The 17966-nt window shown below is 60.8% G+C and overlaps 1 protein-coding gene and 1 long non-coding RNA gene across 3 annotated transcripts; one reads left to right on the top strand and one right to left on the bottom strand.

Annotated features, from left to right (window-relative positions):
• Positions 1 to 12136: 12136 nt before the first annotated feature.
• Positions 12137 to 14262, bottom strand: CCT8L2 (chaperonin containing TCP1 subunit 8 like 2). The gene has a single exon (XM_037518861.2). It carries the CDS (start codon positions 14260 to 14262, stop codon positions 12481 to 12483), a length of 1782 nt encoding a protein of 593 aa, XP_037374758.1. The 3' UTR covers positions 12137 to 12480.
• A 399-nt stretch (positions 14263 to 14661) lies between these two features.
• Positions 14662 to 17332, top strand: LOC119256154 (uncharacterized). 2 transcript variants are annotated; one of them, XR_008550908.1, is made up of 3 exons: positions 14662 to 14809; positions 16431 to 16594; positions 17055 to 17332. It is a non-coding gene; the product is annotated as an uncharacterized LOC119256154 (long non-coding RNA). The 2 variants fall into 2 exon arrangements; XR_005127655.2 differs by having other exon boundaries at positions 14662 to 14820.
• The last annotated feature ends 634 nt before the right edge of the window (positions 17333 to 17966 follow it).

Raw genomic sequence — 17966 nt, 5'->3', positions numbered from 1 at the left:
TTATAACCTTCTACTGATAATAATTATAGAGTAGTAAGTATGGTAGTTCTTCACATAAATGAAGCTACTGCCAATTAATGAGAAGTTAATTTATATGTTGAATTTAAGGACATGTTCTTTTTAAAAATTTTATCCTGTTTTCTTTCTTCATGACCATGTTCCTCCATAAATATCAATTTTTTTTATTGTAAAAAAACTTAAATATGTATATTTCGTACATACCATATATAATATGGTATTTTGTTTTCTTCCCAAAGAGGTAGCGAAAATGCATTTAAGTAAAGGCTGAACTTTAAAATTCTTCTGATGAAATATGCAATTGGTAAAGTCATACAAATGCTGGAGCACAGCATTTTGCATATAAACACATGCAAATGATTGAAGATGGTGCTTTCATATATTTAAGATAATTAAAGGAATGTTATTAGAATAAAAAACCTAAGATTTGTTCATTTCATTGTAATACTGAAAAAAAAAACACTTCAAGGGGCCTCCCTGGTGGCACAAGGGGTTAAGACGCAACCTATGAAACTGTCTGCAGCCTCTGCAGCTTGAGTTCCATCCCCAGCCAGGGCAAAGCCGACCTCTCCTGTGGCGCCCGCTGCTCCCCTCAGCAGTGGATTTCAGTCCGCCTGCCTGTTCTGCCCCCGCTCTGTCTCTGGTGAGTCCTCTCACTCCCCACAGCTCTGGCCTGTACCCCAGTTCTTATATGCATAAATATTTTTTAAAAACCTTCAAGAAATTATAGAAAAAATTAAACATAGCCTTCAATTTCAATCCACATTTTATTCTTAGATGTACACAATTGGGAGGCGTGGAGGACTTGGTGGTTCTTCACATAACACAGTGCATCACCTGGCTGGGCGGGCTGTGTGGGGGGCTCATTCCTGGCACCGCCAAGTGCTTGAGAGTAAACAAAGCATCGGTGGCCTGTCCGCCCGAGGCGCACGTCCTGAGCAAACGTGCATGGAGCCGTGGCGGCGACAGAAGTGCTGCTTCGCCAGAGATGGGGCTGCAGCAGCCACCCCACAAGACGGACACCCCCCTCCCCCCCCATGGAAGCCGGGCGCAGCCTCGCAGGGGGGTCAAGCCCCCGGCCTGGGTGAAAGCTGGCTGCCGCGAGGCCTTCGCTTCCTTCCCACCGGCACCCACCGGCCTGTTACTGAGTGACCCCACGCGGGGACGGCTGGGCAGGGGCCGGCCTGGGCTGGCGTGGACTGCGGGCTCCCTCCCGGGTGCGACAGGTGACGGCTGGGCTGGGCTGAGGCCGGCTCCCCTTCCGGGTACAGGTGAGGCGGACCCGGTGGGAAGGCCCCCGCCCGGCGCAGGTGAGGGGGGCCCGAATGGAAGGCCCCCGCCCGGCACAGGTGAGGCGGGCCCGGTGGGGAGGCCCCCCCCGCCCGGCACAGGTGAGGTGGGGCCCGGGGGAAGGTCCCCGCCCGCGCAGGTGAGGGGGGCCCGGTGGGGAGGCCCCCGCCCGGCGCAGGTGACGGCTGGCCGGAGGCGGCGCCCCTTCCGGGCACAGGCGGCGGCGGGCGGGGCGGCTCCCCAGGGGCGCAGGTGCGGCCGGGAGGAGGGGCGGGCGGCGCCGCCGGGCACAGGTGGCGGCCGCGGAGGGAGGCGCCGGCCCCCGCCCCCAGGTCGCGCGCGGAGTGCGCGCGTGCGAATCCCTCCGCCGCCGCGGGTCCTTCCGCGCCAAGTAGTGCGCGAGGCCTCTCCCTCGCGGCCGGCCGCGTGCCGCCGGGCCGGGCCCCCTCCCCGCCCCGGGTCGCCCCCCCCGCGCCGCCGCCCCCGCAGGAAGAGGAAGCCGCCGGCGCAGGGGCCTCGCGGGCGGGGGCGGGGCGGGGCGCGTGACCCCGCGCGGCCGCCGTGGGCTGACAGCTCGGACGCCGGGCCCGCCCCCGCCGCCTTCCGGGTGCCGGACCCGGGCCGGCCGCGCGACCCCGCCCGCGGCGATTGGCCGATGGGCCTCGGCGCCCGCCCCCCGCGCCTCGCCCTCCCATTGGCCCGGCACCGCCCGGCGCCCCGCCCCCGGGCGCGCCCTCCCATTGGCCCTCGCCCCCGGGCGTCCGCCGAGGTCGCGCTCCCATTGGCCGGCGCCGGCGCCCCGCCCCCGCCGCCCGGGGCCGAGCCCGCTGGCCCGCTGGGGAGCCGGAAGCGTCCTCTGCCCGCCCCCCGCCGCCCGGGGCCGCCTCAGCCCGCCCCGCCCGCGCCCCGGGGCCTCCGCGTGCCCGCCCCGAGCGAGGGCCCCGGCGCCGCCCGCCGCGCCCCTCCCGGCCCAGCCAGGCGACGCCGCCGGCCCGCGGCCCCTCGGGCAGCTCGAGCAGCGGGGGGGGGGGGTGGGCGGCGCGGGGCGGGCGGGCGGGGAGCGACGCCCGGCCCCGCGGGAGGCCCCGCCGGGGGTCGGAGGCCAGCCGGGCCGTTTCTGCTCGCGCGCCCGGCCCTCGCCACGGGCCCTCGCGCCCCCGGGAGCAGCTGCCGCGCACCTGCCGCGCGACGCCCCCGGGGCCCCCCCGCCCCGCCCGCCCGCCCCCGCCGCGGGCCCCGGGAGGCCCCGCCAGTGCCCCGAGGGCCGCGCGGCCTCCCCCGTCCCGCCGCCGCGCGGTGCGGACCGGCTGGGGGGGCGCCCGGGCCCGGCCACGCGCGGCTTCCCGGCTGCGGGCTCCGCGCCCTCCGCCAGGAGCCCGGTCCCCGGCCCGAGGCGCCCCGCGCGCACCTGCCGCCGGCCCCGGGCGGGCGCCTCCTCCTCGGCGGCCCCGCGGGGGGGGGCGGCCCGGCGCGTGCCCCGCCCTCCGCCCGGGGAGGGAGCCCGGCCCGCGCCCCCCGCCCCGCCGTCCCCCCGCGCGCCCTCGGGGTCCGGGCGGCGCGCTCTCCACGGCGGCGCCCCGGAGCCGGGAGCCGCCCGCGCCCCGCAGTCCCCGTGGGCCCCGCAGGGCCTGTGGCCTCTCGGCCCGGCCGCCTCGCGCGCTCCGCCGCGGCGCGTGGGCGCAGCTGCCAGCGGGCGCCGGGCCCGGGACGCCGCGGGACTCGCGCGGCCGGACGACCGGGCCCGGCACCGAGGGCCTCGCACCCGCCCGGAAGGGGAGGGGCCGCGCGCACCCCGCTCGGCCCAGGCGGACCCCCGCCCCCGCCACGAGCAGCGGGGCTCGGCCTCTCCCCGGCGGGTGGGGCTAGGGCGGGTCCCGTCCACGCCGGGGCCGCGGGCGCGCCGGGGGGGCGTCCCCCCTCTCGCGGGCCGGGAAGGCAGCAGGGCGCGGGTCTTCGGCGGGGAGCCCCTCCTGCGGACTCGGGGCTCCCAGAAGTGAACCGTGCGCTTGAGGAGGCGCGGGAGGGTGCGGCAGGGAGGGGTGAGCGGCGCGGCGGGGCGGGAGGGGAGGCTGTGGGCTGGAGGAGGGTGTGGGGCAGGGGAGGGTGTAGGGAGGGGGAGCGTGTGGTTGGGGAGCTGTGGGGGAGGGGTGCGGCTGGGGTGCGGCTGTCGAGGGTGTGGGGAGCGGGAGGGTGTGGGGTTGGGCAGGGGCGTGACCCCTGCACTCAGGGCGTGACAGCCCCACCATTAGGGAGTGACCCTTCCCTTCCGTGCGGGGCTGGGGTGGAGTCGGCTGTAATTGAAGTTACCTGTCCTTGAGTGACATTTGCAAAGAAGAAAGCGACTCATTTTCAGAGGACAGGCCTGAGACCAGGAGGAGGTCCCCAGCGCTCCTGGCCGTCTGCCACCCTGAGTTAGCTCAGCCCCTCCGGGTGAGAGACCAGGAGGGAGGGACACTTCCAGGGAAGCAGGGGAGGAGAGGGAGGAGGTGAGGACACCTGACAGGGAAGGGAAGGGGCGGCCTGGGCAGAGTGGGCCGGAGATGGGCTTGGCCAGGCTGACAGGGGTGCTGGAGCCGAGCCCCTGCTGAGGAATGAGGGGTCCAGTGCACCCCAGGAGGCAGCTGGGGCGCAGTCCAGTCCGTCCACAGCAGGAGGGCCGAGCGGGTGTTTTCACACTGCAGAGCTTGGTTGGTGTGGGTTCCGCACCTGTTGTGTTGACCAAGTTGAACTCTGGTTTCTAGGTAGTTGTTTTGTTTAAGATTTATGTATTCATGCATGCAAGAACCGAGACACAGGCCAGAGACACAGGCCAGATGCGCGGGAGGGTGAGAGGACTCACCAGAGACAGAGCAGGGAGCAGAACAGACAGACTGACGAAGTATGCTGAGGGGAGCAGTGGGCGGCACAGGAGAGGGGGCTAGACAGGAGAGGTCTGCGCACCATGTGGGACACTCACAGGCCGGCCTGGATAGGACCGGTGCTGCAGAGGCTGTGGACAGCTTCACGGCGCGGCGCTCAACCGCCTGTGCCACCAGGGAGGCCCTCTAGGCGGTTCTGAATGTTGGGCTGGCGCCTGATACATGCTCACATTGCGGGTATCAGCTGTACCCGGCTACTCCCGGCTGTGACTTGAAATGTAGTCCAGTTCACTTCTGCCGTGCGGGATGAGAAGGAAATTGTAGCTGCCAGCACTTCTAGAAGAAGCCTGTTATCCAGGTGAGTCCAAAGTAACAGTTTAGGAGGGTTCAGTGGGTAAAAGAAGAGGAAAACATGAAGGTAAAAAGCTGAAGACACCAGTAAAGAGTGAATAAATGAAAGAAGAAAACTTTACGGATAGGAAATCCAGACCTCAGGGGGAGGTTCGGGGTTATCTTCCTGAAACTGACAGAGAAAATCAACCATCCAAGACGATAAAGACTAAGGTTGAGCAAACATTTCAAGAAGTCACAGATGCAACAAAAGATCAAGGTCAATTACTCATTATAATGCAAACGGATAGAAATTGACAGAAATGTAGAAACCAGAAAAAAAAATAAATGGGCGTGAAACATACAGCTAGAGGGTTGAAATAAACCAGTGGTGAAACAAAGAAAACAGAGAAATGAAAAAGTGAGAGGAAGGAGAAGAGCGATTACACCTAATCGACGTGTCATAGAAAAATGAAGCAAAAGGTAACAAGGTAAGTAGGAATATTTTTCTGAATATTTACTGCATTCATGTTTTACAATTTTAAGTCAGTATTTGATGTTCTCTACTGCATGGTACCCATCACAGCACAGAGCAAAAGCAAAATTCTCACAGTGTAAGGAACCCTTTGCTCTCCTGACTTTAGCACGGGATACCTTTGTGGCCTGATGACGAGCATCTGATAAAGACTTTAAATTTTAATGAAGAAAGCACACAGGTCTGGGCCTCCCCTGGTGGCGCAGCGGTTGAGCGCTGGGTTGCGAGGCTGCCCGCAGCCTCAGCAGCGCCGGTTCAATCCCCGGCCACCACCGGCGAGGGTCCCACATGGCGCGCAGACCTCTCCTGCCGCCCGCTGCTCCCCTCAGCAGTTTACTTCGGTCCTTCTGCCTGCTCTGCTCCCCGCTCTGGCTCTGGTGGATTCTCTCACCCTCCCGCGCTTCTGACTGTACCCAGTGCTTGTATAAATAAATCTTTAAAAAAAAAAAAAAAGCACACAGGTCAATGGGAAAAAAAACAATCTGATTAAAATTTGGGCAGAGAGGGGCCTCCCTGGTGGCGCAAGGGTTAAGACACAGCCTATGAAGCTGTCCTCAGCTTTTACAGCCGGAGTTCAATCTCCTGGCGGCCAGGGAGAAACCCACATGGCGCAGCAGACCTCTCCTGTCATGCCCGCTGCTCCCCTCAGCCGTATATTTCGTCAGTCTGCCTGTTCTGCTCCCCGCTCTGTCTCTGGTGAATCCTCTCACCCTCCCACGAATCTGGCCTGTACCCCAGTTCTTGAATGCATAAATAAATCTTTTTTAAAAAAGAAATTAAATCCAGTGTTAAAGACATTGTGAGGTCCTCCTCGGTGGCACAGGCTCCTTGGCGGCCCAGTTCTTATATGCATAAATAAATAAATCTTTTTTAAAAATGAAAATATTGCAATGGAGCATTACAGCTTTTGCAAACCAACTGCATTAACAAAGTCAATATAAAAAGAGATTTTTGATCACAGTGGATATAGGGGTGAGACGTGAAGCTCCTGGGCCTTTGCATCCTCACGGGGGAGAAAATGGGACCAGACAGCTCACAGCTCTGAGGGAAAGTGCCACCCAGAATGTGGGTGTGGCACAGCGGGGCCCTGGCAGGGTTCTGGAGCCAGAGGGTGCACAGGTGTTACGCTGTTGAAGAAAGATGAATGACTGTCTCCGTAGGGAGAGGCTTTCCTTGTGAGTTCGGTGAGTTGAGTGAGGCTCTCCTCCCTGGACTGCTGGCACCCACCTTTCCTGTCTGATGCGCTGGGTGAGTGAGAAGGACCCGTCCTGGACAGCCAGTCCTTTCACCCCGTGCTGTGGATGAAACTGCAGCGGACCGGGCCTCGCGCCGGGAGGACCCCTGCTGCCTCGGCGTCTAAGCTCTGGTCCTGAGCGCTGCGGCCGCCGGCGGCCACGGGCCAGGCAGGCAGGGCCGCGTCTGAATTTCTCACTCAGTCCTTCACAGTTTTCGGGCCCAGAACCCCACGTGCAGGGAGTTTGTGTGGATGTCTTTCCATTTACTCAATGACCTTGACGTTCCAGCCTTTGTGCTGCTGGTGGGATGCTTCCTGGCGGGTAACTTTAGTCCCTCCATGGTTTCCCTCCGTGTGTCCAGACCATGAAGTCATCAGCCCTTGCTCTCCTTCTCGGGGCGACAGGAAAGAGTCCCTTACTCCCAGGGAGGGCTCAGCTTCCAGCGATTCCGGGCCCCTTTCTCCCCCTCCCGACCCCAGCGAGCTGGCACAGGCCCCTGGTCCCAGGTGGGAAGCAGGGATTCCTCTCTGTTCTCAGACTCCTCGGAACTTCCTCCTCTCTCCCCAGCTAGGAAGGGGGATCTTTAGTGTGTGTGTGATGGGGACTGATGTTTTGGGGAGAAAAGTTGCCACGGCTCTTTTGGGAATTACAGAGATGTGGAGATCTGGGTTTACTGCAGCTTCTTCTGGCTTTTCTTTTTTTTTAAAGATCTATTTATTTATGCTTACAGGTACTGGGGTACAGGCCAGAGGTGCTAGGGGTGAGAGGATTCATCAGAGACAGAGTGGGGAGCAGAACAGGCAGACGGACCAAAGACGCTGCTGAGGGGAGCAGCGGGGAGACAGGAGAGGTCTGCCGTGCCCTGTGGGTAGCTCCCTGGCCGGGGACGGAACTCATGCTGCAGAGGCTGCGCACAGCTTCACAGTGCTGCACTTAACCCCTTGCGCCGCCAGGGAGGCCCAGCTTCTGGCATTTTTGCCCACAGGGACAGTGCTCTCTGGAGGAGCCCCCTTAACCAGGGGGAATCTCAGTGGTCACAGAGGGCAACAGCCTTCCGCAAAGAGTCAACAGTGGCACGCCTTCATGTCAGAGCCTCCCCCACACTCACCACTCCAGAAAAGCCGGAATGGAAGGGGGAGCAGGTCAGTGGAACGCAGGCTGGTCCAGCCCCATGGACAACAGTACGGAGGTTCCTCAAAATATTAAAGATAGGTCTGCCATGTGACCCGGCAATTCTACCCAAAGAGTGCAAAATCATGGTTGCCGAGGCCTATGTGCCCTGCGTTCACTGCGGCTCCACAGACAGCAGTCTAGGTCCAGAAACAGCCTAAGTGCCAGCCACTGGGCCGAGGGTTAAGAGAACGTGGCGTGTACACAGAGTGGCATACTACTTAGCTGTGAGAAGGAAAAGATGAATTCCTGCTCTTTGCGATGATGCGGCTGGAGCCGGCTGGAGCCGGAGCGGGTGATGCTGAGGCAGTAAGGAGACCCTCCAGACGGGAGGATCGCTCATGTGGCGCTCCGGGGAAGCGCAAGGGAGTGAGAAAATTAAACCCACATCAATCCTAGAAATCAGACTGCAGAAGGCAAGCGAGCAGAGGGCAGGGAGGGTGAGGTGGGGACAGAGGGGCGGGAGCAGGCCCAGCGGCCTCAGGTAAAGGACCGCGAGGCCTGGATGGGGGAGGCGGCGACACACGTTGGGGAAGCCGTGGCCTTGCTCCCCTCCACCACGCGCAGCGTGGGCAACGAATGACGCTGCAATAAGGAAAGAAAAGGGGGCACGGAGCAAGGAGCGACCTGGGGCGTGGCCTGGGCAGCACAGCCGGCGCGGACAGGGTCCAGCGTGTCTCTCCGGCTAGCTGGACATGGACTCGCTGGGCCCTGAGCCCGGTGACTCCCTCTCCGGCCCTCCAGGTGTGTGGGTCTCAGAGTTTTGTTTTCTCCCCACCCCTGCATTTCCGCTCTCGCTCGGGGGCCTCTGCCCTACAGGGAGCTGCACGGGCGAGCTCAGGCTCTGCGGGAGGGCCTGGCCGCGCAGGTGGGCGAGGCGCGCCCACAGTCCACTGAGCACGGAGCAGACCACTGGCCACGCTCTCCTGCTTTGTGTTTCTGTCTCCCCCACTTGGTTTCCTGAGGTTGGCGGGGCCCCCCGAAGCGCCCGGCCCGGGCCCGGCCTCCGGGCCTGCTGGGTGGGGCCCTTCTTCTGACTCAGCCCCCGGCAAGCCAGGCACCATCGTCTTCCTCCCGGGGACTCACTTCTCATTTCCTTCCCTATTTTTTCCTCCCCATTTCGTTGCTTTGCTTCTCTGCGTCTCAGATCAGCTCCGAGTCCCATAAAGCCATGTCGCTGAGCCAAAGGGCCTGGCGCTGCCCGGGCAGGGGAGCCCACCAGCAGCAAGGGGCCTGGCGCGCGTCCCTGCCGACTTGCAGTCCCAAGCGCGTCTTGGGAAAGGAATATGTAGCCAGCTCTGCGGGCCTGTGGGGAACTTGAGGCCCTGCTCTCAGGGCGCCCTTGATCCCGTCACCTCAGAGGCAGGATCTGGATGCCGTGAGCGGGAGGTCACATTCTGGTCAATTTCTCCATTGTCAGTTAGAGAAAAGAAACAACTTGATGTCTGAGTTATAGATTTAAGACTCTTAAATCCTTGAAGAGACTAAAGATCCTTAAAGAGGTGGTTAAAGACGCCCCTCAATTTCTCAGCATGACCAGGATACAGCTCGTGAGGTCACCGCTCAGGCCAGCACGTCTCAGACTTTAATAGACCCCACCTGGGGCGTGTGCGCGGAGGCTGAGACGCTGCAGCTCTGACACGCGCGCTCGGAAGACAGGCTGTGAGGAGGAGACCCTCACGGGCAGTCAGGAGCGGACAGCAGACCCCTGCGGCTTAGACTTCCTTCCCCCTTGGGTCCTCTTCCTCAGGGCAGTCAGCTCCCCCCCCCACCCCACCCCCACCCCCGTGGCATACCATTCCCTTCCCTTCTGGAGCAGCTGATGTTCTTTATTTATTGTTCAAAGATTTATTTTATTTATGCATACAAGAGGCTCTTGTATGCATAACAGGCGGATCTACTGAAATCCACTGCTGCGGGGAGCAGCGGGGAGACAGGCCAGGTCTGCTGCGCCCTGTGGGTCAGCTCCCTGGCTGGGGATCGAACTCACACCGCAGTGGCTGCCGCTAGCTTCATAGCGCTGAGACTTAACCCCTTGCGCCAGCAGGGAGGCCCAGCTAATGTTCTTTACATTGCAAGAGGGGGAACCCAGCCCTGGGTGGCTCAAGGAGATTTATTGACCTGCTATTTGGCAGTTCAAAAAGTGGAAGTGCTGACCCACCGGTCTTGGGACGGGGGCGGGGGGCAGGAGGGTCAGGACAATTCAGCGGCCTCAGCAGCACGAACTCCAAGATCTCCCCAACATGCCCCGTAAGACACAAGTTTCAGGGGTACTTCTAAAGCTTTCAGGAAAGCCTGTTAACTGTGCATCTGCTGCACCTCGTTGGCCCTGGAGAGGCTGTCCTCGGTGCCGTTAGAATGCGAGTGAGGGCCTGTGTGTGTCTGGGGGGAAGGGCATGGTGAGGAAGGTTGCAGTGTGATTTCTCCCAAATAAATGATCAAAAAATCCCTTGTGTGTCAAACTTAGGATAAACTGTTTCATTGTGTGACCTGGGTGTGTCTTGGGCCTCTAACTCAAATGTGAATAGAAGGCATCTTATCTATTTATTTTACCAAAAGGACATGGTTTTTATCATTTTCATCTTCATCTTTTTCATCTTTCATGCCATATTGGGACATCCTGTCTTCGTAGTCACGAGGGTCGTGTCTCTGCAGAGGGGCTGATGTCGAGGCGATACAACCATGAACCAGAGACCAAGCTTCCCGCTTCCATTGACTCGGAAACTTTGGCCAATTATTTAATTTTTCTGAGGCTCAATTGTGTCTCCTGCAACTGAGAGAGAACCAAGTGCCTCCTAAGTTCGTTGTGCTTTTACACAACATCCATATAAAGTGCTTTTTAGGGCCTCCTTGGTGGCACAAGGGGTTAAGAGGCAACCTATGAAGCTGCCCGCAGCCACTGCAGCACAAGTTCCATCCCCGGCGAGGGAGCTACCCACATGGCACAGCAGACCTCTCCTGTCTCCCCGCTGCTCCCCTCAGCAGTGTGCTTGGTCAATTCGCCTGTTCTGCTCCCCGCTCTGTCTCTGGGGAATCCTCTCACCCCCCTGCAACTCTGGCCTGTACCCCACCTCTTGTATGCATAAATGAATCTTAAAAAAAAAAAAATAAAGTGCTTTTTAAAGTCAACAGTGTGTCTCACCACCACTATTTGGAATTTGACACCGCACAGGACGTGAAGGCAGGAGAGGCGTCACACGTGTACTCATGTTCACTGTAACAACAAGGAAGGCAAAGGAGGTGCGTTTGCTTTGTGAGTCGAGAGTTGGCGGAGGCGAGCATAGTTCTGTGCACTTCTGGTTGCTTTCCTTGGTCCACTAACAACTTCCTGAGATTTCACTTCTTGTGAATTTCAGAAGCGTCTTGGCGATTGGTTTTCTTTGCGGCTGCTGACACGCCCACTCTAAGTCATTTGTTGCTGGACTCATGTTCTCTCTCCAATTGTTAAAACCTTTTGTTTTACTGTCCTAAGACCCGGGAGCTTGCCATCTCCCCAGTCTGGCCCCCGGCTCTGCTCTTTTCCCAGAGGGGAGACATGGGTGCTCACCGTGCAAAGGGTTCTGGGCCAGGTGTGCTGCTCTGCTCCCAGTTCTGCTCAGATGCACTCTTGAAGGCCCAGGGGCCACCTGTCCTAGCCCCGCGGGGAAATCCTGCTGCCAGGTGCTTCCCAGTTCTCCCGGCCTACACGCGGCCCCAGGGCTCTTGTGAGGTATGCATTTTTTTTTTAATTTTTGCTTAGAACAACTAGGGTGGGGCCTCCCTAGTGGCGCAAGGGGTTGGGACGCAACCTATGAAGCTGTCTGCAGCCTCTGCAGCATGAGTTCCATCCCCTGGCCGGCCAGGGAGCTGACCTACATGGTGCAGCAGACCTCTCCTGCTTCCCTCAGCAGTTTACTTTCGTCAGTCTGCCTGTTCTGTTCCCCACTCTGTCACTGGTGAGTCCTCTCACTCCCTGCATCTCTGACCTGTATCCCAGCTCGTGTGCCTAGATAAATTAAAAAAAAAAAAAAAGAAAGAACTAGGGTGTAGGCCAGAGGTGTGGGGGGTGAGAGGACTCACCAGAGATAGAGTGGGGAGTAGAACAGGCAGATCCACTGAAATCCACTGCTGAGGGGAGCAGCAGGGAGACAGGAGAGGTCTGCTGTGCCCTGTGGGTCAGCTCCCTGGCCGGGGATCAAACTCAGGCCACAGTGGTGATAGTACTGAGACTTAACCCCTAGACCCCAGGGAGGCCTGAGGTATGTATTCTTCCCTTTTGTCATCTATGCCAAGAATGGTTTATTGAAAAAAAATTTCTGACAGCTCAATTTCCTTCTTTATTATTGCCTTCAAAATAATCCCTTCTGGGCCTCCCTTGTGGCACAACCAGTTAAGACGCAACCTATGAAGCTGTCCACAGCCTTTGCAGCACGAGTTCCATCCCCGGCCAGGGAGCTGCCCACATGGAGCAGCAGACCTCTCCTGTCTCACCCGCTGCTCCCCTCAGCAGTGTAGCATGGTCAGTCTCCCTGTTCTGCTCCGTACTCTGTCTCTGGTGAATCCTCTCACCCCCCACCACACCTCTGGCATGTACCGCAGCTCTTGTATGCATACATAAATAAATCTCAAAATAATCCCTTCTTTTTCAAAAAAAGAAAAAAAGAAATTCCCAGCAGGAATGAGCTGGAACTCATATTTTCAAATTGCTAAAGTGACTTCTAGACAGAGATTCTCATATATTAGTCTATCGTGCAGGGAATACTCAAATCGTTGGGAAGAGATTCCTGGACTTTTTTTTTTTTTTCCATCTCAAAAGAGCAGCTGCTCAATTTAAAGGTCTTCAATAGAATTGAACCCTGTTCTCACGCAGGAAAGGAACAGCGTCTGATGGAGGGATCGGGAACCCGCAGACGCCGAGCTTCTGCAGGCAAGTAAGTCAGCACACAGGACTTTTCTCTATGGCCCTTGGTGCTGCTTTTATCTAAGAGAATTAGAGGTGGAGGCAATATGCAAGGCAGACACGCATTTCGGGGTGGGGGCTGTGCCCTCCCGGGCAGCTCCCATTTTATTGAGGATGTTGCTGCTTATGCCTTCCCAAGATGTTTTTCCCCACAGAGGAGCCTTTCTTTGCTTTCTTTGGCTCCGGATTCAGGTTCTGCTGAAGGGCGGGGCTTCTCTTGGCCACCACAATGTCGTCTATGGTCACCAGCTGGATGACCACAGCGGCTGCCATGCGCAGCCCTTGATCTTTGGTGATTAGGGTGTCCCACAGCTGTAGCTGGGCCACGTTGATCAGCCCCTCGGCTCCCACTCCTGCTAGGTAGTGCCCAGCTTGATGCGCCCCGCTTATCTCTGCCATCACTTCCGAGGTGGCTAAGCCCGCGTTCTCGGCCAGGATTTCTGGAAGAGTCCGCAGGGCTCGGGCGAACGCCAGGAATGCTGGACCCTCGGGCCCTGCCAGTTTGGTTCCTTTATCTGAGAGCATCCTAGCCAGAGCCATCTCTGTGGCCCCGGCCCCCGGGAGCAGCCGGGTGTCCTGACACAGCTGGGTGTAGACGTCGATGCCCTGGTAGGCCGCCAGCTCCGCGCCCCGCAGCCCGTCCCTGGTGGTCCCTCTGAGGACCAAGGTGAGGGCAGGCGTGCTCCGAGACTCCCACTCGAACACCACCACCAGGTCTTCCCCCAGGCCCTGCCCGTACACCCGCTGGCACTGGCCGGGCGCCCCTGGAGGAAGCATGTAGGGCAGCAGCGGCGTCTCCAGCACCTGGCTCAGGTAGGCCATCTCCTTCCGGGACTTGGCCTCCACCACCATGATGCCGCGCTTGTTGGCCTGGGCGAGGGTCTTCTCGTCGATCTGCCCCCACACCACAGCCACGTTAATGGAGGCAGAGACCAGTTCGCCCACTTGCTTTTCAATCAGCTGCTCGCTTCCTCTCCTGAAGGCCTGCAGCTCCTCGGGGCTGGAGAGCCTCGCCGTGGCCTGCGCCTGGGTCTGCGCGGGCCCGAAGGTGCAGGCGAAGAGTGCCACCCTGGCCCCACCTACGACCATGTTCACCAGCCCGCGGGGCTGCCCGCTCACCGCCAGCCCGGGGAGCAGGCACGAGTCTTCGGGGCGCCCCCCGGGCAGGACGCACAGGGCCACGCGCTCGGGCTGGAAGCGGCCGTCCAGCTCCCGGGTGGCCCAGCAGGCGTGGGCCACCAGCTTGGCCAGGTGCTGGGGCTGGGCCAGCGCGTGGGTGTTCATCGCCGCGTAGAGCACCCAGAAGGGGTCCTCCAGAGACCCGAGCGAGTGGCAGACCAGGGCCGGCAGCAGCGCCAGCGTCTCGGCGACGACGGCGGCGTAGGCCTCCCGGAGCTGCGCGCGGGGCAGGCCGGCCTGCAGCAGGTGCTCGGCCTGCTCCAGCAGCGCGCAGGCCAGCAGCACCAGCCCCGCCGTGCCGTCGCCGCAGTGCTCGGCCTGGGCCTGGGCCGCGTCGCGCAGCAGCCGGGCGGCCGGGTGCTCCAGCTCCAGGGCGCGGAGGATGGCGGTGGCGTGGCGGGTGAAGACCGTCTCGCCCTTGGCGGTCACCAGCAGCTTCTGCCGGCCGTGCGGGCCGTAGCAAGGCCGGAGCACGCGGGCCAGGGTCTGCGCGGCCGGCAGGCTGCTCAGCAGCGGCTTCTGCGGCTCGCCCCGGCTCCTCGGGTCGGGCCCCAGGCGCTCGGGCAGCTCCCGCGCCGTCTGGCAGCCCCGGTCCATCGCCCGCGCAGAGCGGGAAGCCCCGCGGGCTGCGGAGCCCCCCTCGGACGCCAGGCGGGGCGCCCCGGCCCCGGCCCTCTGCGGTTCCTCGAGGGGCCCGCGGATGCCCATGAACCGGCCCGCGGAGGCGCCTGGCCGGATGCGCGCCGCGGCGGGCGCGAGGGGGGCGCGAGGGGGCGCGAGGGGGCGCGAGGGGGGCCTGCCTGCTCCGGCTAAGCCTTCCGCCGCCGCCCGCCCGGGCCTCTGAGGCTGCGGGGTGGAAACATCTCCGGATGAAGTCACAGAGCGGCCCTGGAACCCGAGGGGGTGAGGTCACAGAGGGCGGCGCGAGGGGCGCTGCCGGGAGGCGCGGTGCACCCCACGCGCCAGGCCCGGTGCAGCCACGACCACTCCCCGCGGGGCGGCCCCTGGGCCGGGTGCGCCGGGGCGGGAATGTCTGCGGACTGTCTGGCTCGGGCTGCTGCGCGGAGAGCCGCGCGCTGTGTCCCGCCGCCCCGGCTCAGCTGTTCGGTGCCGTCGGGCCTCGCGTCTCTGGGCCTGTCCCGGCGGGGCGGAGGCAGGTGGCGCGGAGGGAGCCAAGGACGCGGGGCACCAATGCTGCCCACGGACAGGCTGGCAGGGACAGGCGGAGGAAGCGCCCTGCGCCCCGGGGCGGGAGGTGAGAGCCAGGTGAGGGCCGGGGTTTGAGGTTCAGGGCTGGCCGCCTCCCGCCCTCGCCCCGCAGAGGCCAGGGCCCTCCAGCCCTCCCGCGCCCTCCCCCCCCCACAACACACACACAGGGCCTGGTGGGCCAGGGTGGCTGCTGCTTAGCTTAGCAGATACTTCTTGCCACCAAGTGAGATGTTCTGAGGACAGGAGGGACCAGCCAGGGGGACAGTTCGCAGGGCACACCCGGGACACACTTCCTCCGGGTGCTGGCCGCGGGGCCTGGAAGCCTGGCTTTGTCTCTGAGGCAGGGAAGCAGAGCCGGACCGTCCTGGGTGGAAAAACCCCGACTCTGCCTAGCAGCAGAGGGGGAGGCTGGAGGGTGCCAGCCGAGGCCCAGGCCGGCGCAGTGCCAGTGTTTCAGCCGCCAGGTGGTCGTGACAACGGGGAAGGGCACAGTGAACTGAACTAACTAGGCTAAAGACCTTTTCTTTGCAAACAACCGTTCAATAGAAAAGTTAAAAGGAAAATTGCGAGGTGCGGGGCGTGCAGAATTCTAGGCCAGAGAGAATCGCTGGTGCAGTTTCCACCAAGCTCAGCCGTGGGCGAACAGCCTGGCGTGAGCCCCGGGACACTAGTCCCTGCTGCTCCCTAGTCATCCCCCTCCGTGGTGTCTCGGCAGGAGAAATGCTCCCAAGGGGATGCCCGCCGGAAGGCCCCGGAGGATGGTCTTCACCCCCTGGTTTTGGACAACCCGCTAGAAACGGGCGCTGTTCTCCGGCCCGGGCTCCTGAAGGCCCCGGCAGGGTGAGGGACGCTTGCTTCTTGAGACGCGCCCAGTGCCAGCAGGACGGAGAGGAGGCGCCCGTGTGCCCTGTCCTCACACCCACCTCCCTTCCCGCCTCGCCCCACTCACGCCCCAGCTGTGCATCGAGCCGCTGCTAAGCAGCCGGGATGAGAGGAGAGTTGGGCACCACGGCCGCTGTCTCCGCCAGGCTTGGAAGGGACAGACAGCGAGAGCCGTGGTGAGGGGGAGCCCCGTTGTTCTAGAAGCATCGGGGAGCAGCTGTGGTCTTGAGAAAGCGTGGCGGTCAGATGGGAGTGTAAGAGGGAGCTTGAAGAAAGTACGAAAAGGAGCAGGAATCGGCCATGGGCAAGGGAACAGGGACGCCCCCAGTCCAGCAGGAACAGCGCTGGAGGCCGCAGCTCGTGGGGAGGAGACGGGCGGGCGGACGGGACACGGGGGCCGCGGCTCGGCGGGGACGGTGTCCTCGGGACCCGGGCCACGCCAAGGAATGCCGACTTCGGGCTGAAACACCTCTGCGTGAACGTGTGTGACCTGTAACAGGTGAGCGCCTCACCTGCCTGCCTGCACGGCACGGGTCAGGGTGAGGGTGAACACAGTCCGCCGCCCGGGGCCGGCCCCACACAGCTCGCACTGGACCCCCGGAGAGGCGGCTGCCCTGGAACTGCTGGGTCTCAAGTTTACTTTTGACTAAGTGTCCTTGTTAAACTCACTTTGATTTTATTTATCCTTTAGACAAGTTGATTAGATGTAAAATAAAGGTAAATAAATGTTTCTGGGCCAAGAACTAATTGCAGGCAGCTAACCACTGGGCTCCGGGTTCCGATAGCGCACGTGTCACCGGCCAGGCCCGACGGCTCCCGTGTGGCTCCTGCTGCTTATAAAGGGCGCCCGCCCCAGTCCCTCACCCTTCCCCGGCCTCGGAATGACCTTGCTTGGACATGGGATCGTTATGGATATAACTAACTGAGACGAGGCCCTGCCGGTGCACAGGTAGGCAGGACGACGTCACCGGATGCACAGGGACGGTGGCCACGGCCCACAGAGGCCGCTCTGGATGGCGTGTCTCTAAGCTGAGGGCCGGCACTGCCCGAGCAGAGAGGCCTGGGGCCGGGTCTGGGCTCTGCGCCACCCAACCTGGGAGAGGAAAACTTTGTCTTCAGCTGCTCCGTGTGTGGCAGCAGGCCCTAGGAATCCAAGAGTCAGTGGGCTAGTATCTCCGCAGAGGAGATGAGCAGAGAAGGGGGTGTGTGGAGAGGGAGTTTCTGGGCATCTGTGGCACTTGTTGGCAGGGAGTTTTCTGGGCACCCCCTTCCGAACCGACATCCTGTTGGCTGACTTCTGCCCTCCCCCAGATCCCCAGATGCATTTCTTTTACAACTATGGTCTTGTACACAATGGATGTAAATATTTAATCTTTCTATTTGTACACTTTTCCATGTTTATTTTTCAGTTGCCTGCTTGCCTTTTTGTGTTTATCTTGCTAAGTACTGCCAGGCTTAACCTGGGGACCTCAGAGGACAAGACTCATGGCTATAGAGAAGGCCGGCCTGTGGGACCGACCCCGCCTGCTCGCAGGCACAGACGGCTTTTGAAGGAGTCTGGACACCCTTCTCGCCACGGCCTTCCCTGACGCACAGGCATGCGGCCTGCATTCTTGAAGCGGCACGACTTTCAAATCTAAAAAGGCACCTGGACCAAACCAGAGCTCGTTTTAAGCACACTCATTGAAGCGACTGAAATTCTTTTTTAAAAAAATTTATTTATTTATGCATACAAGAACTGGGGTACAGACCAGAGGTGGGGGGGTGAGGGGATTCCCCAGAGACAGAGTGGGGAACAGAACAGGTGGATCCACTGAAATCCACTGTTGAGGGGAGCAGAGGGGAGACAGGAGAGGTCTGCTGTGCTGCCATGTGGGTCAGCTCCCTGGTCAGGGCTAGAACTGCAGTGGCTGATGATAGCGTAAGACTTTAACCCCTGCGCCACCAGGGATGCCCCTTGAAAGCACAACTTCAATAGCAAAAACGTGCACACAAAGCAGCAGGGCCTGGCTGTGCACTCGGTGCTCAGGACACTCCTATAACAGCCACTGGACACCGGCCGAGGGAGCTGGGCCGACAGTGGACCTGCAAGGCCTCATGACGTTTTACACTCAACTAAAACCAGGCCATCGAGGGCTCCACAGGTGAAGACAGGGTCAGTGGCAGGCGCTGCGAGTGGGCACTGCATGTGCTGGTGGCGGCCTTGCCACTGTGCTTGGCCTGGGGGACGCTCCCTTGCTCCCACTTTCTGGAGATGTTCCTTTTGTTTCCTGCCGATAACAACCCTTGCTCCACCCACGTTTCACATTTCTAACAAACAT

This window comes from Talpa occidentalis, unplaced genomic scaffold, assembly GCF_014898055.3.
Source record: "Talpa occidentalis isolate TD23 unplaced genomic scaffold, MPIMG_talOcc4v2.1, whole genome shotgun sequence".
Classification (NCBI taxonomy): domain Eukaryota; kingdom Metazoa; phylum Chordata; class Mammalia; order Eulipotyphla; family Talpidae; genus Talpa; species Talpa occidentalis.
Note: the sequence above shows the minus strand (reverse complement) of the source record. Positions and strands in the feature narration are given on the sequence as shown.